The following is a 24604-nucleotide window of genomic DNA, read 5'->3' on the forward strand; positions in this document are numbered from 1 at the left end:
AGAGAAAGAATCTTAAGCAGGCTCCATGCCTAGCACGAGCCCGACACAGGGCTCAATATCACGACCCTGAGATCATGACCTGAGCTGAAATCAAGAGTTGGACACTTAACCAACTGAGCCACCCAGGCTCCCCAACTATACTCAGATTTTTGAAAATTATTTTTAAAAAAGTAAACTTCTTGGAAAAATAGGAAAAAATGTGTATGTCCTTAAAAATACTATTAAAATTAATATAATAATTTAATAAATATATTTTTAAAATAAAATAAAATTATTTACCTTTACACTTAAGATTTTACTTTATATAAATTATAATGCAGAAACAAACTTTGGAAACTACTTGTTTAACCATAGCTGTGGCCAACTGACAAACCTATGGACTGTTCTTAGAGCCCATCACAGACCCAATGCTACTCCTCATGGGAACTGAGGTGTGGACGTTTCCATAGCTCCACCTCAGATGTGCTCTGGAGGGTTAGATAAATCAGGCCTGGGAACATAGAGCATGTATTTGACCTCCTTCATTCATCAGGTCAACCCAGGTCTTGACTTCTGGGCTCAGAAATCTGACCTTGGGGACACCTAGGTGGCTCAGTCGGTTAAACGGCTGCCTTCAGCTCAGTTCATGATCCCAGGATGCTGGGATCAAGCCCCGGATCAGACTCCCTGCTCAGAGGGGAGCCTGCTTCTCCCTCTGCCTGCCATTTCCCCCTGCTTGTGTGCTCTCTTGCTCACTCTCTCTCACTTGCTCTCTCTCCGACAAATAAATAAATAAAATCTTAAAAAAAAAAAATTGACCTTGGAGAGCAGGAGTGGGTATGGATCTGTCCTCTAGGAGATGGACCAAGACTGCCAGGTAGTGGGCTGTATCCTGGGGCCAAAGGCTTTCCCTCCTTGGGCCAGAACCAGCTGGTACCCTCAGGGTTTGTCTTGTGCTTTGGAGGTGGTCCTTGGCCCTCACCAATCTGAAACTTTCTCATCCCTGTCAACTGGTCCTGTGGGCAGGATGTGAGAGACTGAGTCTCCAACACCCAAGGCCTGAGGGAGAACTCAGGTTCACGTGTAGTCTTTGGAGAAGAGGAATCCATCTCCTGCTCCCTCCCTCTACTCTCTCCTTCCTCCAGGCTGGCTCCCAACACTGTTTTCTCCTGGCTCCCTGGACCCCAAGCTCTGGCTATTAGAAGCCCTTCTGGGTAAATGGCACCTCACCCTCAGTGTCTGCACTGCAGAACCCTTGGCAAGGCATAGGGGCCTCTGGATTCCTAGCTGCCCTGGCCCTCTCGTCCGATCAGTTGCCACCTCCCCTCCAGACCCTTCTCTCCTCCCCACTCTAGAAAGAGTCCAGAGCCCCCAGCTCCGTCCTGTTAAGTTGGACTATCTCAACTCCTGGAGCAGCAGACTCTGTGATTATGGTGTTTTCTCCTACGTTCTCACATCGAATCCCCTCAAGAACCCCGTGGAGCATCCTTGTGGACATTTTATGGGCAAGAAAACTAAGATTCCAGAGAGGGAAAGAGGCTTGCCCAAGATCACACATGGCAGCTAGCCACAAGCTCCAGGTGTTTCCTGACACCAAACCCCTTCTCTATAACAGGAAAGAGCAGTGGCCAGTCTGTGAGGGGTTGGCCTTCAACCTCCTGCAGAACCTGGAATAGGCAGTGCTGGACCTAGCCCTGTGACATCCACAGGGAGAAGTGTGGAAGCTGTGGAAGATACTTTGGGGGAGAGGGCAGGAAGGGAGGCTTTCCCCTCACCCCCACCCCCGTCCACCTCAAGGATGTGGCCCACATCGGGGGTCTCTTGCCCAGATGCAGAGAGAATCCCAAGGGCCTCTTGAGCAGTGGGGAACATGACAGTGGCCCTTGGTGCTGGCAACCACTGGCCAGTGAGAGAGCACTAGGGGTGGCCAGCTGGGGTCAAGGTCCCCAAACCAAGCTGAGTAGCAGGGTCACTCAAGGAGCTAGTCATAGATGTAGGTGCCATCCAGGCTGAGGCAGGTTCTCTTCTCTGGAGCCTCCACCTTGAAGGAGCCTGCAGGGAGCAGTCCCACCTTCAGCCCCAAAGCCAGGACTCCAGATCAAACAGGCCACAGCTTCCAACATTTCCATAGCTGCAGCTCTCTCTGTTCTCAAGGCACAGCTAGGAAATTGCTTACATGTCCAGCCGTCAGCCAGTCCCAGTCCTGGGAGTGGCAGAGAGGGGGGCGTCAGCAGCCAGCTCAGGAGCCAGAGGTCTCAGACTCAAAGAAGCCCCCTGGGCTCCAGCAGAATCTGCACAGGGAAGCCCCCCCACCCCTTTAGGCCTCCAGGCTCCTAGGCCAGAGCAACCTGGTGCCCCCAGGACCAGCCTCCCCGCACACCTGCCCCTCTCTGCATGCCCCTGGCAGAGCCCTGTACCCCTGCTCCCAGTGCCAAGCACTGACATTCCCCTCACCTGAAGGCCCCTGGAAGGGAAGCCTAAGTAAAAGCCACGGAAACCCCAAGCAAGTCGCTGACAAAGTCCTATTAGGAGCAAGTGAAAGGGGAAAAGAGCTCTGCAGGAGGCGAGAGCCCAGAGGGCCGAGAGAGAGACCTCTGAGGCCAGGGAAGGGCCCCTGGGCAAACCAGTGGACAGGCAGGGGTAGCAGTGTGGGGGTAGCACCTAGGCTGAGAGGCTGGCCTGTGAGCCTCAACTTTCTCATTTATCAAATGGGAATTAAGTACAGTAAGGCACTTTCCAGCTCTGACCTTCTCGGATCTAACCTAGAACTTCTCTCCAAACCGTGTCTGAACCACACCTGTGTTGACTTTCACTGGCCCTGGATCCACTTCCATCCTTGGAGGGCTGGGTTTGGCCCATCCAGGAGGGCACACGGAGAAATGAGAAGAGGCACCACCTGCCCTCCAGATAATCGGACTCTGAGAAGCCCTGAAGCTGGAACCCACAAGCTCTTCTAGGCTCCTCCCATCCTGATGCTCTCCTCTGCACCCCCAACTTTATGGCCATTTCCAGGGAGCCTTCCTTTGTTCACAGCTTCGCTACTAACTTCTGTGTGGCATTGGATGAGCCAGCTGACCTCTGACCTCCTTCTTCCCAGAGGACAGAACCTGGCTGCCTGCCCTTCTCCTAAACCTCCTCCTACCCACTCCACCTTTGTCACCTCCAGGCAGCCCTCCCAGCTTCAGGTGGGTAGGATTTATTCCACAGAATTAACTGAGAAAACCCACCTGACCTCAAGAGCAACAGAAAGAAGAAAATCTTCCAGGGTCAAGCCCTAAAGGGCAGGCATGGGAGGGTGGGGTGCCTGTCCTGGGAAGAATACCTTGGGGTCCCCTCATCCCTTGGCATTGTTCCCAGCCCAGGCTGGTGGCCTGCACTGACTAATGGTCTGGAGAGAGAAGGGCATTTTCTTCCCCTGGCTGAGATTATGGTAAGCGACTATTGCTGAGAATCTCTGCACACCCCCCACCCCAGGATCTCCCACCTGAGCAGTCACATAACTCCAATAAGAGTGAATCCCAGTTACAGGAGCTCATTAACAGGAATCGAGCCCTGTCTCCTGGGCCCAGGAGCCGCACCCTATCTCTGTAGCATCTGCCTCCAGAGAGAAATTATATCTTACTGCATCTCATCTGTGTGGAAACAGACTCGGCTACTGGCTTTTCTGATGTTAACAACCCCAGCAAGCTTTATATCCACACTTTAGTGGACTCAATTTATTGCCAACAATTAGATGTTAAAGCTGTCTCAGGAGCTGATGTTCTATTTATAGAGTCAAGGGCCCAGGGAGGGCTGATTCAGATCTGTCTAAACTGTCCTGAACCCTGCGCCAGACCCTATTCTGGATGGTCAGTGGCAGAGCCTAGAGAAAGACACCTCCAAAATTTCTATTTCCTGGTGCTCCATAAGGCTGCCCACACACCCACTTGTGTCTAAGGGAGGCTGAACTAGACCAGCACTCTCTAGGCATATTGTGCTCACTTTTGCTCCTCAGATACTTGACAGTCTTTTGAGCCCCAGGGCCTTTGCACTTGCTATTCTCTCTTTTTGGGATGCCTTTCCTCCTGCTCTTCTTACAACCAATTCCTTGTCATTCATCCTCAGCTGTGTGTCCCCTTCTCAGAGACCTTCCCTGACCTTCCTATCTCTGTCTGTCACCCCACTTTGGCTATGAGCTCTGTCATTAAAGAAGGAGTTCCAACTGCTTAGCATGCCCCTCCCACTAGCCCAGAGAGGCTTGCCCGCATTAGACACTCTGAGTCAGCTCATCCCCTCATCTGGCTGGTGTAGTGACCAGTGTTATGTCCCACAGGACCCCTTCATGACCCCATGAGGAGGAGTTCTCTGGACCTGCCTGGTTGCCATTACTCAGAGCCTCCTCTACCTCACCTGTCTCCCACCACAGCCCGGGCCAGTCCCTCTGCACAATCCACTAGGCCCTGGCCTGACAGGAACCTTCGGAGTGAGAGAGAGGCCCCAAGGGCAGGTGGGCAGCTCAATCAGACAGGAGCTCTGACTGCAGCTTCTCCCAGCAAGACAGCCTGCTTTCTAAAGACTTTTAGCTTGAAACTCAACACTTTCCTGGACACCATCAGACCCCACAGTCTCTCGTGTGAGGACATTTCTCAGGACCTGAAACATGCTGAGAGCTCTACAGAGCTCTGTGCCTCCCCTTGCACAGTCTCATAGTCCAGAGGACAGGTGTCACTTGTCCACATGTTCTAATGAGAAGATGGGTTCAGTGAAATTAAGGGAGTTGTCCAAGGTCACCGAACAGAGCTGGGAGGAGACCCCAGGCTGTGTGACGCAGCCCAACTTCTCTCTCATCCTCAGGGAGGTGCCCTGACCTTAAACCATCCTGAGAGGGGACTGGCGTTCCCTTTCCAGGTTCAGGGGTTAGAAGGCATGGGAGGTCACCCCCAAGAGCCCTTCCTCTGGCAGCTGGGGGCAGAGAAGACCAGGGGAAAGAAGGGCACCTTTGTGGCACCTCCAGCCAGGCCAGGTCAGGGAAGCGGTCAGCTGGGTTTGGGACTCTTTGGACAGGGACAGCCTTCCTCTTAGGGAGGGGAATATAGAGCCCCATACTTCCAGGTTCAGACCTGGCCCTGCCACATACCACATATAGGAACCTGGGCACTCTATCCTGGTGCTGCTCAAGCCTCAGTGACTTTGTCTGCAAGCTGGGCATAACCTCTGCCTAGGAGGGCTATTGGAAGGAAAGAAATGTAAAGGAGATCTTGTATGAGACATTCCTGGCACACTCTAGGTGCTCAAAACATGGGCTCAAAATGTGACTGGAAGACTGAGCCCAGAGCTGGGAAGCCCAGCCCTCTCACCCACCTTACCTTTTCTTGGTGGGCCCTGAGACCTTCCATGCAGCCCCAGCAGCCCAGATAGGGAGACACAGCCCATGAATCAAAGTCCCATCAGCTGAAAGTGAAGGTACTGGGGAGGGTCTCCACACGGGGCTGCTCCATGGGGTGGCTGAAGAACTCACCGAGTTCCTACACAGAGAATCCTGGCCAGGTCTGAGAGTTGATTGGCTTGCTGTGAACAAAGATGAAGGCTGGGGTGGCGGGGGGCGGATTTATCCTCACTGCCCCTTCCACAAGAGCAGGTATTTGGGGATAAGGTAGGCTCCCCAATGCCTCCTCATCCCCATCACTTCCTCTTTGTCCTAACTTTCTCTGAACTCCCCACAAGAAAGAGGAAAGTAAGCCTGCCTCCAAGAGCCATGATCACCAGTCACCTCTGCTCCTCCTCAGCGCCTGGTTGCAGCCCACCAGACAGTGCAGGCAGCTGCTCGCTGCCTGTCCCCGTGGAGTCTGGACTCTCTAAGGGCAGGGACAGTGGAGAAAGGACAATCTTGAAGTCCATTTGCCACGTCACAGCCCAGTCATGGACCTCGGCAAGCCATTCAGCCACTCTGAACCTTGGTTTCCAATCTGTAAAATGGGATCATAATGCCTACCTGCAGGATTTGATATAAATATTGTTTGTTACGTGTCTAGTTCAATGGTCCATAAAATTTTTTAAGCATATAAACTCTTGTTCAAATCTCAGAAGAAACTCCAATACACGAAATAGCTCTGTTGGAAGCAGGGGTGGAGGGCCCTAGGACTCTTCTACCACATCCTGAAGACCCGGGGAGTAGGTGTGAAAAGATCTGGCCCCTGACAAGAAACATGGGAACCACCTGGAAGTACCACGGCAGCAAAAGGAGGTGAACAGGTTGACAAACTAGCATCAAACATGGGGTGTATCTCTAGGGGAGACGCATATGGACGCAGGGAGGGGGGAAGACACGAGAGTGCCCTGGGAGTGCTAAGAGGGAGAGGCTACCAGGTGTCCACTGCCTCACCCCTGGGGTCCCCACTCTGCCTTCCTGTAGGAGATGGGATGAAAAACTGAGAGATCTCCTTGCCATGGCTGCCTCTCACCCATTAAACCTACTTGTTCTCTGTTCTTCACGCAGGTCGAGCCCATTCCTGCCTCCTCACTTTGCCTCCCCCTCTACCTGCCAGCTGGAATGCCCTTTCCCTAAATCTTTGTCTTTCCAAATCTGACTTGCCCTTCAAATTCACATGTCACCGCGTTCTGGTAATCCTTCCATGGTCGTCCCCTCTGACCTTCTCCAGCAGAGAGGGCAGTGGCTGAGAGCTTGGGGCTCAGTTTCTCCATCTGTAAGATGGGAATGTGAGGACTGAGATGGTCTATGTAAAGTCCCAGCACCATCCTGGCACACAGTAGGCACTTAATAACAGTAGCTATTCATCGCGATGTTGTGGCCTCCCACTCCACCCAGGCAGGACCATGGCTCCCTCAGGCTCTGGTACACAGTAGGCATCTACTGAATGCTCACTCGGGTGACCAGCAGGTGGCCCCACACCCCAATTAACCTGCCTTGACAAAATGCTCTGAGCCCTGGGAAACTGGTTCCCTGAGCCTCCAGCTGCTTTCTCCTGGTCATGGGAAACAGAGAAAAGGCAGGACTAGCAGAGTCTTGGCACATTGGCATGTCGCCTAGCAGACACTTGGGCAACATTGCTGACCATGCCCTTTGGACTTGGCTGCCCCCTCCCCTTTTCCACAGCCTTGCCCACCCTTGTGAGGATTACTCCCATTTAAGGGGTAAGAAAACCTTCCACTGGTGGCAGCATGTCTGCCCAGGGTGCCGGAAGGATCTGGCCCTGCTTGATCAGTGTCTCATTTTACTGATGAGGATGGGGAACCTCAAAAAGTGGAACAGCTTTGCCCAAATCCTCATGTAAACCAAAGCTCAGATATCCTGGCTCTAAGCTAAATAACCCCACCCCACCCCACCCTCAGGGAGGGAGGTGGACTTTCCAGACCCTTTCCTGCCTTTGATTCCAAGGGGTGAATATGTTGGGTGCCCAGTAGGACAAAGGGAATAATTTTACCCTGCTGGGTTTAAAGGCAGCTGCAAGGACCCACTAGAGATGCAAAGGCTCAGCCCAAGGAACTTAGGTCTGGAGATGGCTATCCCAGGGCCTATGCCCCCTCCCCACACCTCCCAGAGAGAGAGAGAGTTTCCAGCAGGCCTGGGGGCACTGAGCCCCCTGCAGAGGTTGCAGCAGCCTGCATTCCAGGCTCAATTCTGGCACTGCGGTGGAGGGGCTGAATCGAGGACAGAGAGGGGCTGGTGTGGAATAGCAATGAGCTAGGCTGCTGGAAGCTAGCCAGCACCAGGTTTGCAAGACAGAGAACTCTGCTGTCAGCTGGGTCAGGGGAGCATCCCTGGGAAGCACTGGGAAGCAATGTCACACACACACACACACACACACACACGTGCACTCACTCGTGCACACATGTGAATACACCTCTCGTGGATTCTTTATTGAAAACTTCCAGGGACGCCAGCATGGTGGCCAAGTAAATGCCTGTGTCGGAACAGGCTGATGAGAACAAGTGGCCACACAGCTTTTTGGGGTTCACCTAATTCCATCTGATTGTCAGGGGTTTGCTCCTATTTCACAGATAGCCACACTGAGGCCCAAATAGTGTGACTTGGCCGGGCACCCAGCCTCCTCACCCTGGCTTATGAGAGCTGTACCTGATGCCAGAGATCAGGGGACCCCACGTCTCTTCAGCTCTTGGAAGTGGCCGAGCAGACATGGCAGATATGGGAGCAATCCTTCCAACCCTCTCCTTTGCTAACTCCCTCTGCTGCACCCCCACCAAGCTAGCCACCTCCCCTTCCCCACAACAGCGATGGGCCAAGTATTAGAATCCCTCCCTGGGTCTGGGGTGTAGGCCCCTGGCAGATGCCTCCCTGCTGGAACTGCAGAAGTCGCGGTCTCGGATGTGAGAAGGCGGTGCAGGCAGAAGATCAAGATCAGCCCCAGGGAGAAGCACAGACAGGCAGAGCTGAGGGGTGTAGAGTCCTTCTGTCCCCAAGGCTCTGGTCCAGGTCCCTGCAGTTCTGCCTTCAGTCCTATAAACTATCAGACACCCTCCCCAGCCACTGAGCTGCATCAGTTCCCTCTTTGGCTTAAAAGGCCCTGTGACACCTCCTTCTTAAGCCACGCCCTTCCTCCATAGACCATTTCGAGCCTGAGATTTGGTAGCATTTGTTTGCTGTTTTGTCCTTCTCCTGGAGGAGAGTGAACTCCCTGAGGTGAGAGCCCTGCGTGCAGCTTTCCCTGCTGCTTTCCTCGCACCCAGCGCAGGGGCTCAAGCACCGTGGGTGCTCAGGGCCCAGCGAGGGAGTCTGTCTGCAGCTCTGTGACTAGACAATCTGCCTCTGCATCTGGCCAGTATTGCACTGGGCAGAGTACATGGCGAGGGTTGGTCTGAACCACACGCTCCACGAGGTCCCCAGAATTCATCTGGGGGGCCCAGGGGCCCTTCAGAAGCATAAGCCACCCTCCTTGAAGCCCAAGGCTTTGCCCGAGGTTCAGGAAACCCGGGTGATGCTGCTCTGGAGGGCAGGCCCTTGGGAGTAAAACCCCATGGGTGGCGAATGCCTGACTTTGGGGGGTGGAAAGTCCCAGAGATAGATCTGGGGCGGGGTTGCTTTTCCCTCTAGCAACTTCAGGTACTTCTCTCCTTCCTGATGGCTAAGGATGCTGCGGTGGCAAATGGGTCCTGGGCACGAGCCATGCACCAGGCACCTGGATAGGCACCTCACACGCATCCTCTGCCTGGATCCCCCAGATGACTCCCTAGGGTGGGCACTACCGCCCCCTCACAGTTGAGGAAATTGAGGTGGGAAAGCTGGGGGACTTGTCCAAGGTCGCCAAGCTAGGAAGCAGCCCGCATCTCAGGAGTGCTGGCTTCTCCCTGCCTTCTACCATCTCCACCCCTTCCCCCACGCCTTGAGGGGACAGGAGGTGGAGGGAGCGCTGCAGGTGCTAGTTGAGCTCTTGGGAAACTGGGAGGGTTCAAGATAGGAGCTGAGGGAATATGCCACAGTCAGGCCCCACCTCGAGGCTGCCCGCAAGGGCTCCCGAAGGCTGTAGGTGCTCTACTGCAGGAATAGTCAAAAGACAGTCTCCAGCGTCCCGCCCCCCCCCCCCCCCCGATATTCTCGCTGCCAAATGAAATCTGGCAGCTTCTGAAAATAGCTCAGTGCTGCAGCAGGCTCTCCGCCCGCCCTTCAGCAGGCTGGCATGCAGCTGGGGGTGGCCGCTGTGGGCAGACGCTGGCGCACGCGGGGCCCGGGGGTGGGTGTCACACACACGGTGCGCCAGGCGCCCCATAGCTGGTGGCATGAGGAAGCTGCCATGCGTCTGCCTCTCTGTCTGACCTGTCCACGCCCGGCAAGGCCACAGTGACCCTGGAGCCAGCCCGCATGCTTACTAGGCCTAAGGGGGGGGATCACTAGTAGGTGTGAGCAGCTGCCCTTGGGCCACTTTTGTCCACTCGTGTAGACAGAGACACCCAGGAACCAGGAGGAAACGCCAAAATGGTGTTTATTACTATCTACATGTAAAACCCAGCAGTGTTTTCCTATCTGATGTGGGCTAGGGTTTCCCAGCCAGCGAGAGAGAGGTCAGGGACCAGGCTGGGTGTCAGGCACTTGTCGGGCCCATATCAGGCACTGAGAACCCTGAGGCTACCCGGGGCAGCCGTGGGACTGGGTAAGCTTAGACCAGCAAGGAAGGGATCCTCTCTGTTCCGACTCAGGCTGGGACTCAGAACCAGACCTTCTAAGCATCACTCAGTAGCCCTCCACTGCCTGGAGTCTGACCCAGAGTGTAGAAAGAGACCCCTGATTAATGGGGAGCCCCTGGGTCCTGCCCCCAGCCATCCACTCTCACAAAAGTCCACGAGGAGGCAGCCCCTGCCATCAACCAGGACAAGGTGGAGGATGAACCATTACAGAGAAGCTTTCCTGCCTGGGAACCGGTGAGTGGGTAGGGGCAAGAGAACTGTACTGGCTTGTGTCACAGTGACATTTTCCAAAGTAGAAAAGGGTTAAAAATACCTCCCACCCTCCCCTGAGATGAGAGGCCACTCTTTGGGTAAGGGGTAGTAACAGCATCATTAGGCCCAGGGACTCTGCGGGGAGGGCGTTCCAGGGGCCCTATGGGATGGGGTTGCAGCAAGATAGGGCTGGACCACCCAGCGAGGCAGGCAAACTGACCGTGGGCCTCAGGAGACCAAAGGGAGGGAGCCTGAGAGGGTGGAGCAGTGTGAAGGAGACCAGCCGCCCCAAGGACGCAGAGGCAGACCCCCATTGCCCCTTCTCCCTCCCTTGCTCTCTCACTCAGCATTCACAGACAGCAAGCCGGTCCCTGGTCACCATGGCAACCCATGGCCAGATGCCTTTCCCAGGGCCAGGCCCATCTGTCCACCCTACAGGGGGGTGTCTCCAAGGGAGGAGGGAAGCCCGCCACAACTGCCGGTGGCCTAGAAGTCTAAAGCCATGCCCCAGCGTGCCCAACAGAGCTACGTCTCACTCAGGCTGCTCTGGCCAAAGGCGCTGCAGCTGGGGCAGGTGGCTCCCTAACTCCAGGGCTCCCTCTCTAAGGAGGTTTGGAGTCACGGTCCCCCATCCTGAAGTTCTAAGTGACAAATTAAAACACAACAAAATGATCCTTTTGTTAAAAACAGTGACCCGGGGCGTCAGCACGCTCCTGTCTGTCCCCAGGCTGAGAGGCCCGGCCCATCCAAGGCCCTCATCCAAGGCCCGGCGGGCTACTGGTTGTTGCAGCCCTGGGAGGCTGAGGAACCGCCTGCCTGCTTCTTTCTCCGCTTGTTGAGCAGTCGGTTGTTAGAGGTCTTCAGGTCCTTGATCTGCACCTGGTCGTAGTCCACACGCATGGTTGCCAGGGCACTGGTCATCTCCTCCTGGTGACAGATGTCCGTGGAGGTCAGGACAGACTGGCCTCAAGAGCCATCACCCTCCTGCCTCCAGCCCCTTACTAATGTCAACGAGGGCGGCAACAGTTCTGCTGCCTGAGCGCCCACTGCGCGCCTAGCACTGGGCCATCCCCTGTGTCCCCTAATCCACACTGTAGTGCTCTGTGGTGGACACTGAGCTTATCCACCAAGGCACAGAAAGTATAGTGACTCCCTGTGAACCCACCTAGGGTAAGTAGGTCAGGGACCTGGACCAATGTCACCTGCTAAGAACCACAGGTCTGCAGGGGACACCAACTTGTGGGGCACACAGGGCACTAAAGCCTGAAGATTGGGCCTGGGGTGCCCTGGGGCTCTGAGCTGCTGTCCCCTATGCTGAAACCAGGCTGACCACCCTCCCAGATGTAGATTGTAAGGGGGGTTATGGCCAAAGCCCCTTCCTTCACTGAGCCCCCGGCCCCGAGTCCCAGTGAGCCAGGAGCACCACCCTGAATGCAGTAGTGCGGCCCAGTGCTCTGGGTGCCCCAGCTGGACCCCTGGTGCAGTCTGTGACACCCCGGGCTCTCACCCCAGGGGAGGGGATGATGACCCAGGCTCTTGGTGGCCACCACCCTGGAGTCCCTTTTCCCAAAATCCTGGGAGACTGAGACAGCAACAGCGTCCACCCACCTTGACCTCATCCCAGTGGTCTCTATCCTCCTGCAGCACGCGGGCCGTGTGGAGTGGGGTCTGTGGCACCACCATTGATTGCTGGAAGGAGCCCCAAACCCTTGGATTAGAACAGGCACCGGAGACGGCCCTGGCTCCCCAGCCCCACCCTCTCTCCTGGTCTCAGATATGGGAAGCAAGGCTCAGGGAGGTGAAGGAGCCGGACTGGAGCAGGGGCAAAGTCAGGCTCTCGGCGGGGTCCTGCTGCGTATCTGTGGCCTGCACCAGGGCCTCCGGAGCCACCACCCTCCTGCCCACAGCCCCCCCTCCAGCTTGCCACCCTGCCCACCACAGGACAAGGAGGCACTCACATTGATCCAGGGATGGTTCATGAACTGTGTGATGGTCAGCCTCTCTGTGGGGTCTGTCTTCAGTAGGAGGCGGATCAGCTGCTTGGCTGGGGAAGACAGGGGAGTGGGGAGGCTGCAGAGTTCCTCAGAGCCAGTCGCCCCAGTTCTGCATGGGCTCCCGAATTCCTAACCCACAGAAACAGTGAGCTAACAATTCACGTGTTTGGGGGTAACACGTTAAGCAGCCATGGAGAATGGGTACAGGGCAAATTTGTCTGTGGTCCCCAAAAGGGAAATACTAAGAAGGGGTAGGAGTTAGAGGATGTTTTGAGGAGGCAAGTTTTGAGCCCATTTAGCAGATATAGAAACTGAGGTTCAGAAAGTTTGGGTGACTTGGGGCGCCTGGGTGGCTCAGTCGTTGGGCGTCTGCCTTCAGCTCGGGTCATGATCCCAGGGTCCTGGGATCAAGCCCTGCATCGGGCTCCCTGCTCGGCGGGAGGCCTGCTTCTCCCTCTCCCACTCCCCCTGCTTGTGTTCCCTCTCTCGCTGTGTCTCTCTCTGTCAAATACATAAATGAAATCTTTAAAAAAAAAAAAAAGGAAAGTTTGGGTGACTTGCCTAGGTTCCCTAGCTGGGAGATGGGACGTGGGATGTCACACACCCAGGATGTGAACACAGGTTGCTTTGACACCAACGTGGTAGGTCCCAGAATGAAGGCTAATGGGGTCCAGCAGAGCAAGCTGGGGCAGAGAGGTTCACTCACCATCTTCAGAAACCTCCGACCACTCAGGATTGGGGAAGCCATACTGGCCTAGGCGGATCCGCCTCTTCATCCCTGGGGAGATGGCCTGGCCCGTGTTGGAGTAGAAGGGCGGGAAGCCACACAGGCTGGGAGAGAGTGGAGGTCATTCGGCACAGGTGTGAGGGCAGCACCAGGGTGGACCCATTCTCCTCCCCGAATCCCTGACTGGGAAGACAGGCAGCCACCAAGGTAGCCACCTGGGCAAGAAGACCAGCCCTCTGGACTCTGGGCTCGTCCTAGGAATGCCATCTGCCCTTGGCAAGGAGAGACCTTCAGGCACCCTGAAAGAGGGGTGTCCCCAGCCTGCATGAAGAATGACCCACTCAAGCCCCTCACCAAGGGTTGGGGGAGAGGAGGCAGAAGCGGTACTGAGGGTAGCAGGGGGCGGTGGTGTAGGAGGCAGAGGCCGTGGTACTCACAGGATGTACATGATGACGCCCAGGGACCACATGTCACACGATTTGTCGTACTTCTCTGGACCCAAGACCTCAGGAGCTACCAGGGCAGAGGGCACAGGAGGGCTCTCAGCCCCAAGGGTCTTGGAGCCCAGACAGGAGCCTGAAGCCTGAGCAAGGTGGGGAGCAGGTACCTGGGTTGGGGGGCGGGGCAAAGCAGACTGGTGTCTGGCACCTTCTGGGAAGGCAGCATGTGTGTGAAGTTGGGGGAGGAAAAACAGCTCCCAGAAAAAATAAACCCACTTTTAGGCTGGGCTGTAAGGAATGATAGCCTCCTAGCTTCTTTGGGCCACTATCGGCCTTTGGTGAGGGAGGAAAGGGAGGAAGGCCAGTCTGGGATTTGGTGGGGTCCTGCCATAGGCAAGAGGGCCTCCTCCCCCCAGCAGCCCCGTGTCCCTTGTCCCCCTGAATGCACATCCTAGCCCACGGGCAAGGAGGGGCCAGGGCAGGGCTCTGGTTTCTGCTTTCAGCTTGGCTACCATCCCATGGGGCCTTGCTCTTCCCACCTGTGCAATGAGATGGGTAGGCCAGAAGATTTCTGAGCCAAAATACTGCAAAACACGTCCTGGTAAACAGGATACCATTTCGGCTGTCTTGGGGGCTCCCCACTCCTTAAGCAGCTCTCCTGGAAGGTCTCCCCTGAGGGGAAAGACCCTCTGTAATGCGAGTCATCGCCTCTCGGATAAGGAGCACCTTCAGCAGGGGCTTTTCCAGATCTGGGCTACCTGCTCATAAGGGAGCAAGGAGCTTCTCCAAGGAAGGAAGCATGGGTATGTGACACCCCCAAGTCCTATCCCTGCCCTGGCCTAAGGGACCCTCGCCCTGGAGACAAGGGGCTGGTGCCCTGTATCCTTCTAATGTAATAGGAAAGTCCTGCCTACTTTCTGAATATGAATCCCAGAAAGATAAAAACTGGAGAAAAACAACCGCGGTTGGGCTCTGTCCCAAGCTGATGGCAGCCTTTTATCACGTATATATTTAGAGCTGCTGTGATGTCATTCAGCTCACAGGCCACAGCCAGAATTTTCCTGGATCTATTTTCAAAAGCAGAAGCTGAAGTTTGGGAGAATATTTTTGCAGCCTCCGGCCCCCCACATCACCGCCTCCACGAAAACAGAATCCCTCCCTCCCTCCTTACTGGGCTTTAACCCTTTGGCTTCTGCAACCCACGGGCTGCCTGCCCCACACAGCAACAGGGTCCAGTGGGGGTAGGGACGTACAAACCACGTCCCAAGGACTCACCCACGTAATAGGGAGTGTAACAGGGTGTCTGCAGGGCATTTTGGGTGGTCTCCTTGGCAAAGCCAAAGTCGGTGAGCTTGAGTACTGCATCTTTCTCCTTGGACGTGTAGAGCAGGTTTTCAGGCTGGGCCAGGAAGATAAAGCATTGGTCTGAAGTTAGGCACCAGGTGGGGGAAGAGTTCCCAAGATGATCTTCAGGCAGACTTCCTTCAGCCCAATCAATTCAGGAGGAACCAGCTCCATCTCATTAAAAAGACCTGGGCCTTGGTCACCAACAATGTAGGTCAAATATGGAGAAGACCAAGGTGGCTGGGAGGTGATGCCTCCTTTCGCAGAAGGGAAACAGAGGCAGGTGTTCAGCCAAAGCTGAGAAGAGCTAAGTACCACAGAGAGCCCAGGAGTAGGAACTTCAGAGCCTGAGTTGGTGATGCTGTCATGAAATACCAAAATGAGGGTTCCAGGCAAGGTAGGCAGCTCATGTTGCCAAGCACTTGTCCAGTACCCAACCCAGAACAAGGCAGCAGGGCAGCCCACCTGAGGCCACTCGGGGAGAAGGCCCCTGCCCCTCAGGCCCCAGGCGCTGCACAGAAGCCGTTCTTCCTGGTTGCAAAGCACAGAGAGGCCTAAGAGGAGAGGGCAGTGAGGAGGTCTGCATGGAGGAGGCAGCCCTGAAGCTGGTTTTTAATGAATGGATAGGACCTAGGGCCATGGAGGAAAGGGGGGACCCTCAAGCAGAGCTGGGGTAGAAGGACAGGGTGTTGGATGGAGTTCCAGTTTGGGGCCAGTGAAAGCCTTTTCTCTGGTTCTATTTGAGATTATCCGACCTTGGACTGGGGTGAAAACAGGAAAGCACATTTAGTCTATACAAGGGAGTCACGTCTACAGAAGACTGTTCTCTCCTTGGGGAAAAAAAGGAAGGCAGGGCCAAAATAAAGCAAGGGTTCAGAAGGTGAGTTTGTCATGGCTCCACGTGTACCCAGAATCAAGGGATAAACGGGCTGGTGGTACTCAGCCAGAGGAGGAACCTGATGCCACAGCTGGGCCCTCAGCAACTCTCGGCCCAGTCTCAGGACGAAACAGGCCTCAGGGTAACGCTCCAGGCCTGGGGCAGCGGGCTCAGGACTCGCAGATTCTGCTCTATGGTGGCTGGCACGTACGTGCGTATGCACGTGGGGGGCCTCACACGGGTCGCGTTTTTCCCATCTGGTCCTGATGACCTCTAGGACCCAGCCCTCCCTACACAGGACATTTGGAGAGCTGAGCCTCCAGAACATGTCTGAAGCCCATCCACTGAAAGGGCAAGCAGGCCCAGGAACTGGGACTACCTCTGCTCGTTCCTCCTTGCCTCCCAGCTAACGGCTTCTTTCCCTGAAAATGCTGGCATTGGGGGCGCCTAGGTGGCTCAGTCGGTTGAGCCTTTGACTCTTGATTTCAGCTCAGGCCATGATTTCAGGCTCCTGGGATGGATCCGTGCTCAGCCGGGAGTCTGCTTGAAGGATTGTCTCCCTCCGCCCACCCCCTCACCCTCTCTCTCTCTCAAATAAATAAATAAATCTTTAAAATTAAAAAAATCCTCACTGAAAGAATGAATGAATGAATACCGGTGTGGCATCTGCGCAGGCTTAGGCAAGACACAATCTCTCTGAGACTTGTTTTCCTCATCTGTAGAATGGGTAATGGCAATGATCCCACAGGGTTATGTGAGGATTAAACAAGATGCTTGTCAGGGCCTACTGACTTGAGGTAGGCACTCAGTTGTTCTAAAGCCTATTGGGATTACACAGTGTTTGAAAGAAACAAGGAGACCCACCTGGCTAGGGCAGGATGAGTATGCTGGAACCATGGGAGAAGTGGCTGAGAAGAGCAGTCTGGGCTAGGGGACAGAGGCCTTGAATGCCAATCAAGGAAACTTGCCTCCATCTAGTGGGTGCTGGGAGCCGCTGGGGGTTGTGTACTCCCTTCTCTGGTCCCCTAACCTTGAGCCTCACCTTGACATCTCGGTGGGCGATGTTCTGGCTGTGCAGGAACTGGATGGCAGTGCCGATATCCCGCATGATCTCTGCAGCTTCTGCAGACACAGACAGAGGAAGGGCCAGTGATGCCAGGCCAAGGTCGGGCAGCCTGGGGCTTCCACCCAATCATCCCCCCTGGAACAGCACAAGATGGTGAGAGCAGTCCTGCTACCCAGGACCCATCCTATACCCCCACCCCAGTCATCCTAATTTCCTCTGGGGATGTCACAGCCCACCTGGACCTCTTTCCTCAGGCCTGGGCCACCTCTTCCCAGCTCAAGTGTTGGTTGGTACCAAGAGGCTTTGAAGCCTCCATCCCAAGGCCATGGACAGTCCATCTCTGACAAGGTGTTATGAACTCATAGAACTCCTTGGGGTATGGACACTCTGTCCCATCCTCTCTTGTTCAGTGGGGGAGACTGAGGCATAGAGAGGAGCAGGGCCTTGCCCAGCATCACACAGCAACTCTGTGCAGCCCGTCTCAGTCCAAATGCCCCCTCTGGTCCTGCTGCACACACCTACCTCTCTCGGTGAAAGCCTGGTCGCCACGCTCCTGAATCCGGCTGAAGAGCTCACCACCTTCCATGCTAGAAGAGAAAGTGACTAGAAGCAGGGCCCCCTGAATCAGGTGTCAGCCTGCTCCTGGCCTGAATCATGGGCCCAGAGCTTAGGCCCGGCCACCCTGCCCCTGGGAAATGGTTACGGGCAGCCTCCCTGTGCCCTGCAGAACCTGGTGCATAGGAGGCCATCAGCTTGGGTGGGTTGATCTGGACTCTTAGAACTAGGGTAGGCTCAGGTCCTCAGAGGGGGGGGGGGGGGGGGGGGGGCTTGTATTCCCACGGGGCTGCCCCCACCTGGCTGAGCCTTGCGCAGCCCAACCCTCATCCAAGTCTCAGCTCCCTCAAATAAGGGAGGAGATGTCAATTGTCATCATCATCACCACTGTTTTCTGAACACCTACAGCGCTATGTGACCCTGGCCTGGTCCCTTTACCTCTCTGCGCCTCAGCTTCCCCCTTCGTAAAATGGGATTTAGAGCACCAGCGTCACAGAGTGGACTGTGCAAAATGAGTAAGCAGTACGCGTGGAGCCCTGAGAATGGAGTCAGGTACAGGGCGAATAGCACGTTAACATCTTCCTCCACGTCTTATGTGGCAGTTACAGAAATTCAGAGAGGTTAAGAGCTACCCAAAATCATAGTTAGTTGGTGGTAGAGCCAGGATCTGAACCTCAAATCTGACTCAAGGGCTGCTAACCTATAGGATGAGGGCTGCTTAAAGGTGGATCGGGAGGAGCTCGAGGTCCAGACACGAGACCCAGCATCTGAGGAAGGCTAGGGCTGAGCCACAGTGCTGTTGGGAGAAGCCCAAGGTAGAAGAGGCCTCTGGCTCCTGGATTACCCCGTGGTCTCCTGGGACCACGGGAGCCCAAACCCAGGTAGGAAGGAGAAGGTGGAGGTGACAGTGTGTGTCCTGCTCCGCCCAAGGTAGGAGGCTTTGAAGCCTCCATCCCAAGGCCATGGACAGTCCATCTCTGACAAGGTGTTATGAATTCATAGAACTCCTTGGGGCATGGACACTCTGTCCCATCCTCTCTCTTTTTTTTTTTTTTTTAAAGATTTTATTTATTTATTTGAGACAGAATGAGAGAGAGAGAGAGCACATGAGAGGGGAGAGGGTCAGAGGGAGAAGCAGACTCCCCGCCGAGCAGGGAGCCCGATGCGGGACTCGATCCCGGGACTCCAGGGTCATGACCTGAGCCGAAGGCAGTCGCTTAACCGACTGAGCCACCCAGGCGCCCTCTTTTTTTTTTTTTTTTAAAGATTTTATTTATTTATTTGACAGAGAGAGACACAGTGAGAGAGGGGAACACAAGCAGGGGCAGAGGGAGAGGGAGAAGCAGGCTTCCCGCTGAGCAGGGAGCCCGATTCGGGGCTCGATCCCAGGACCCTGGGGTCATGACCTGAGCCGAAGGCAGACGCTTAACGACTGAGCCACCCAGGCACCCCTGTCCCACCCTCTCTTGTTCAGCGGGGGAGACTGAGGCATAGAGAGGAGCAGGGCCTTGCCCAGCATCACACGCTCAGGGCTCGGCTGCCTTCTCTGACCCCTCTTCCAGCCCCTCCTCACAGAGTGACAGCACACCCACGGAGGCCACACTGGAGCCCCTGGAGTTCCCTTCCCACACAGACGGAACGGCCTTGTGGCCAGCTGCACAGCTCCATGGGCAAGGCCTGCAACTGCCCTCCATTACTCCTCAGGGGCTGGGGTGCCTCCCGCAGCTGCTATCTTGAGAGCAGAGAGGGCCCCTAGAAGAAGGGTGGGAGCCTGGGGGCCACAGGAGTACCGATGAGGCCCCGACGCAGGGTGGGCCAGCATACCACTCCATGACGATGAGGAGACAGCGCTTGCCATGGTGCATGTTCTCATACACGTCCAGGATGCGCACAATGTGAGGGCCCCCCGAGGTCTGCCAGTGGTGGTCCACCTCCTGCCGGGCCTTGGGGCTGTCATACAGGAGCTGAGGGCAGGTAGGCACAGACAGCATGAGGCACACAGCCCACTTCCCCAGCAGCCCCCCACTAGTGTCACCGCCCTCATGTGGCAGACAAGAATATGTAAGCTCAGAGAGGCCTGTGACCTGCCCAAGCTTGCCCAGCCTATGGAGGGCAGAATGAGGATTCAAATCCAGGTCTCTCTGACTTGTGGTCCAATGACCACAAGAAAGCCCCGGGAGGTGGCTGACAATTGGAAAGGCTCAGAGGCTGCTTACAGAAGCCCTGCCTCCCTTCTTGGGGGCTGCAAGTCAAGTGGCAGTTGCGCGGGCTTTGTAGACAAATCACACATCAGATGTGAGACCCCAGGCCAGGGGCCACACATCCCTGGAACTGCATTTTTCCAATGGGATGGCATAAGAGTTGTAGACCCAGAGGTAGAGTCTGGGGGCAGGAGTGACAGCCTGGTCGGGTGAGGCCTGGGTTTGGGGCTGAATTCCTCCAGTGACTCAGTATGACCTCAGGTGAACATTCACAGCTCCAAGCCACAGCCCACAACTCCGTAAAATGGAGTCATAACGGAGCCATCCCCACAGGATGCATCACGGCAAGGCACGCAGTGGGTGCGCGGGCATCAGGATCCCTGCTCAGGTTAACTCAGCCCTAGGCTATGGCCGCCAACCAGAAGGCCAATCACCAGAAACGAGCAAGGCCCCGGAGGTCCTGCTCAGAGGAGGAGGTGTAGGGGAGGAAAAGTCAGCATGCAGGGTGAGGTGGTCCGGAATGCGGACAGCAGGACAGGCCATCCTCCCACAGCGCTGCTCACCTGAGACCCCGCCCCATTTGTTTTCTAGTTGATCAGGGTTGAGGACCAGGGTCAGAACTCAAGACTGGGGCTCAGAGCAGCTTCATCTTGCTCAGCCCCCACAGGACCCTGGGCCATTCCTGGCCTTGGTCTCCTCGTCTGCAGGATGGTTTCCCCTCTGCCAGGGCACTGTGTGGGGCAGACTCTGGGACCAAGCTCTCTAGGCAGAGGCAGACTGAGGCACGGAGGAAGTCAGCAGGTTCTCGCATCTGCTGCCCCGTGGCTGTTCCTCCATCTCTGGAGCTGCTCACCTTGACCCTAGCCTGGGGGTGAAAGAAGCCGGGCAAGTCCCTCCACCAGTTTGGGGGGTCCCTGCTCCATTAAGCAGTCCAGGATGGGGGTGTGCATAGAGGCTGCTGTGGACAGACTCCCAGCCTGGAAACCATGAGTCCCTTGCTCATGCTGCCCTTGCCTCCCAGAACGTCCTCAGCTCCGTGACCACACAGCTCCTGAGCACCAGCTTCTTGCTCACGGTGCTGGGGGCAGGGGCTCAGTCACCCCCACTCACCACACCAGCTCACCCCCACTGTGGCTCTAGCCAGGGGTCCCCCAGTCTTTAGCCACAGGACCCAAGATGCACCATCCTCCCTCCCTGCTCTGTCTCTTCTGCACCCTTTTCTGCATGGCCTCCCTACACTTCTCCCTGCCCCCCTGCCATCTCCTCCCCAGTCTGGCCTGACTCTCCAGGCTGGCTCCTGGATCCCCTCCTCACTCCGCCCTGCTCCTGGCATCTCACCCCTACACCCAAGTCCTCTCTCTCCTCTCAAAAACTCCCAAGTACACAGCTGGAAACCTCCCAGTGGGGTCCCAAGCCCCACCTATCCTTGTCCCCACTCTTTAAATCCCCACTCCCATTCCTCCAAATAATGGCTACCTCCTCCCCTGGCCTTCAGGCTTGTCTTGCTCTCATTGCCTGCTATCCCTTGCCCCCAGCCCTTCCCATTCTTGTCAGAATGATGTACTTGCTGACCCGAACAGCCCTCACTCTGCCTATTCCACGTACACTCTTGCCCTTCTCCTTCTCCATTGGGTCAACGCCCTCTTTTTGAGGAAGCTTCTGGGCTCAGTTCAGATGTCCCCTCCTCTGGAAAGACCTCCCAGCACCTCCCCTCTAGGGTTTTTGCCTCTATACCTCCCACCAGGCTGAAGGCAGCTTTAGGGCAAATCAGGGCAGGTTGGCCTGCAGGTTCCTGGCTAGGGCCGACAGAAAACACTGGGCTCCTGAACAAACAAAGGGTGGGAGGGTGGACATGGTGCTAGAAGGAAGGTGTGGGAGGGAGAGGAGGAGGGGAGTGTATGGCCAAGGAGGGCCCCAAAGGCCTTATGGCCTGGGCCTGTGCCCTGTCTTTGCTGAGGTGGAGAAGCAGGTGGAGCTGCCCTGAGCTGGAACCTCCGAATGCCCCCCACCCGACTTAGTCCATATTTAGGAACCCATTTCCCACATGGATTAAAATTGTCCTTTTCTGAGTGCCAAGACCCTAAGAACAAGCACAGGGGTGGGGAGAGGGCTGCCCCCAGAAAACACAGTAAATGTCCCCACTGGCCTCCCTGCAGGGGAGATCACAGGGGCCAGAGCCCAGGCCCAGCTGCCAAGAAACCTCCTGGGCTGTCACTCTTGATCCCTGAGTGTGGCCCTGAGTGTGGCCCCAAACCTCCTAAGCCTCAGTTTCCTCATCTGCCTTCTCCATAGCCAGAGCCTTCTCCTCTTCCAGGAGTCCCCCCAGTATCACCTCCTCTCAGAAGCCCTCCCTGACCACCCTGACTGAAGAGGACCTCAAGGATCCCTCATTCTCCCTTCAACTCTTCTTTACATATATATATATGTGTGTGTGTGTGTGTGTGTGTGTGTGTTTGTGTGTGTTGTTGGTTGAGGTACACTTCACGTACAGTAAAATGCACACGTCTCAAGAGTCCAGCTCAATGAGTTTTGACAGCTGCACACCCCGCCATGACCCACACCCCCAGCAAGTCAGAAACACTTCCAGCTTCCCAGCGAGCTCCCGCATCATCGCCCTTTTTACCTCCCTCCTGTGCAGCGCAGGCTCACAACCTACAATTAGTGTTCCTTTGATAACTCTTTAAACAAACACACGCATATAAGTATTGCACTTTCAACGTACTTGGCTCTGTTCTGAGCACTTTATAAATATTAGGAGGAAGGGGCTTCATTATCCCCGTTCCTTAGCTGAGAAATGGAGGCACAGCAAGGGGAACTAACAGGTCCCAGACCACGTGGCTGGTACCCCAGCCAGGCTGGAGGGAAACAGAGGCCCAGAGAGGCAAAGGAAGGGCAAGGGCACCACCAGCCTGCCTGGTCATCCCTGGGTCCCAGTACTGGGCCTGGCACAGAGCACTGGCTGATGTAATATTTGTAGATTTATGGAACAAATCTATGAAGTGGGGTTAAGAGGAAGAAACACTCACAACCCATCATGAGGACAGAATAAGATTAAATTGAGGAAGACCTAGGAAGGCTCAACAACGAGAGACATGACAACCTGGCCGAACTTGCTCCCCACTCCACCTCACCCACCCTCCCTGGTGAACCAGACTTTACCTCCTCTCCCAAGGAGCCCATCCTGACTGCTCCAGCCCACAAGGCCATTGCTATAAATGGCAATTCGTTGGCTTCATTCACACAGGTACATGAGTCCACACAACCCTTCATAAAAGATGTCCCCAAGCAAGAGCCCCATTTTCCCAGGCATGGAAATGAGCACAGGGCTAGGAGATAGGAGGCTCAGATTCTACTCTCACTGTCAGTGTGACCTTTGGTGGCTCCTTTGCCTCTCTGGGCCTCTGTTTCTCTAATGTTGAGCTACAGTGCTTGAGCTAGATTGGAGGAACAGAAACCTCTGGTCAGGGGCTCCTTGCAAAGTAACTACTGTAGCCCCCCTCCCCCATCACCGCCCCCATGGAGCAGTCCCTGAGGCTCCACAGACCCATATCCAAATTCCTGAAACAGATGGGCACCACCTGGTTCCCAGTCACAGCTGGGAAGAAAAGAAGATGGCATAGCCTTCTGACGAGCCAATTTGGCAGACCCCACCCTAACCTCACTCCCACCACATGTCCCTTGGGCCCCCTAGGGGTCCACCAAAGCTGAGGGTCTGTGATGGCTCCTGGGCAGCTCCATGAAGCGCCCAGCAGGTACCCACACACCCATGAGGCAGAACCCTGGCTTTCTCCCAAGGGAGGGGCTCCTGGCTGTACTGAGGTGTGGGCCCCCAGTGAAGTTAGATGAACATCGAATCTGAGATGACATTTCTTTGAACAAACGACACTGCTCTAGCCTCAGGCTTTGACGAAGCAGGTTCAACCTCTCCCTTCTCCCTCGCTCTCCTCTGACAAATTCTCCAAGCTGCCCCCAGAGCCTACAGCCGAATGGCCGAGACCCCTGCCAACCCCGTCAGTGGACCCCAACAAAGGTTGAGGCCGAGGGGCCCATGGGCCCCCCCGCCAGCAGCACCAGGCAGAATGGGAGGCTCAGGACTAGCCAGGCCCCCTCCCTCCGTGCATGCTGCATCCTGCCCCACCCAAGGACAGGCTTCACATGTGGGTGGAGGAGCTCCCCAGTCCAGGAGCAGGGAAAGCGAGAGCAACACTGGACTGGAAAACAATCTGCAGTTTACAAAACAGTCTCCCCCCTCATCTCATGGGAATGCTGGCACTGCCCTGTGAGGTGAGCCGGGCGGGGCTGGCAACCCCAGTTTACAGACTGAGGAAAGAGAGGTTCAGGAAGATGAAGTCACAGCCCTGGGGCCACCAAGCCGGAGTGTGGCAAGACTGAACAAGGAGAAGAAGGGACTTTTAAGAGAGTGTCCAGACAACCCCTCCCTGAGGGGAAATGAGAGGATGGGGTGGCACCAACCAAAACTACCGCTACAGGCCTCGGGAGACCTGCTCTGGAATGAACGTGTGCACAGGTGTGGGTGCGCAGGGGGTGGGGGGCACGGGAACATGGATACAGGCAGGTATAAGGGTGTGTCCTGGGGGTGCATGGGTATAGGGAGCATGGGGGTGGGGGCCGTGGGCATGCATGTCTCCTACCCCTGCAATAGTGACTCTGAACCCCCAGAGAGTGGGACCCATCCATCTGTCCATTCATTCATCCAATATTTTCTCTCTCTCCGGTGCCTACCAGAGTACTGGGCACAGAGAGGTGCCCAGGAAAGACTGGCGGTCTTGCTGCCACTACTCACCCTGTGACCGCCTTGCCCAAGCCCAGACCCCTCCACCCAGACCTCCTCTCCCACTGAGGCCCTGTCTCCTGCATCACCTCACATTGCCCAGACCTGTAAAAGCACTCCATCCGCTTTCCTAGAGCATCACAGGGAGCTGGGATGTCTGTGGCGGCTCTGTGAGGACACAGCTTTGGGACAAGCCCCCAACACCCTACTCCAGCCACCTCCCAGCCCCAGAAGGGCCAC

At 55.8% G+C, this 24604-nt stretch overlaps 1 protein-coding gene across 1 annotated transcript in view; it reads right to left on the reverse strand.

Annotated features, from left to right (window-relative positions):
* Nucleotides 1–9896: 9896 nt before the first annotated feature.
* Nucleotides 9897–24604, reverse strand: part of MAPKAPK3 (MAPK activated protein kinase 3) — a 28058-nt gene continuing 13350 nt past the window's right edge. The window contains exons 3-11 of the mRNA XM_034998533.1: nt 19196–19335; nt 17339–17403; nt 16793–16872; nt 14805–14928; nt 13527–13602; nt 13069–13193; nt 12327–12412; nt 11977–12057; nt 9897–11295 (exon numbers count right to left, since the gene is read on the reverse strand). Of these exons, the coding sequence (XP_034854424.1) occupies nt 11143–11295; nt 11977–12057; nt 12327–12412; nt 13069–13193; nt 13527–13602; nt 14805–14928; nt 16793–16872; nt 17339–17403; nt 19196–19335 (930 nt within the window). The 3' untranslated portion in view covers nt 9897–11142. The remainder of the gene's footprint in view (nt 11296–11976; nt 12058–12326; nt 12413–13068; nt 13194–13526; nt 13603–14804; nt 14929–16792; nt 16873–17338; nt 17404–19195; nt 19336–24604) is intronic.

Source organism: Mirounga leonina, unplaced genomic scaffold (genome assembly GCF_011800145.1).
Source record: "Mirounga leonina isolate KUSES-001 unplaced genomic scaffold, KU_Mleo_1.0 Mir_94, whole genome shotgun sequence".
NCBI classification, from domain to species: Eukaryota; Metazoa; Chordata; class Mammalia; order Carnivora; family Phocidae; genus Mirounga; species Mirounga leonina.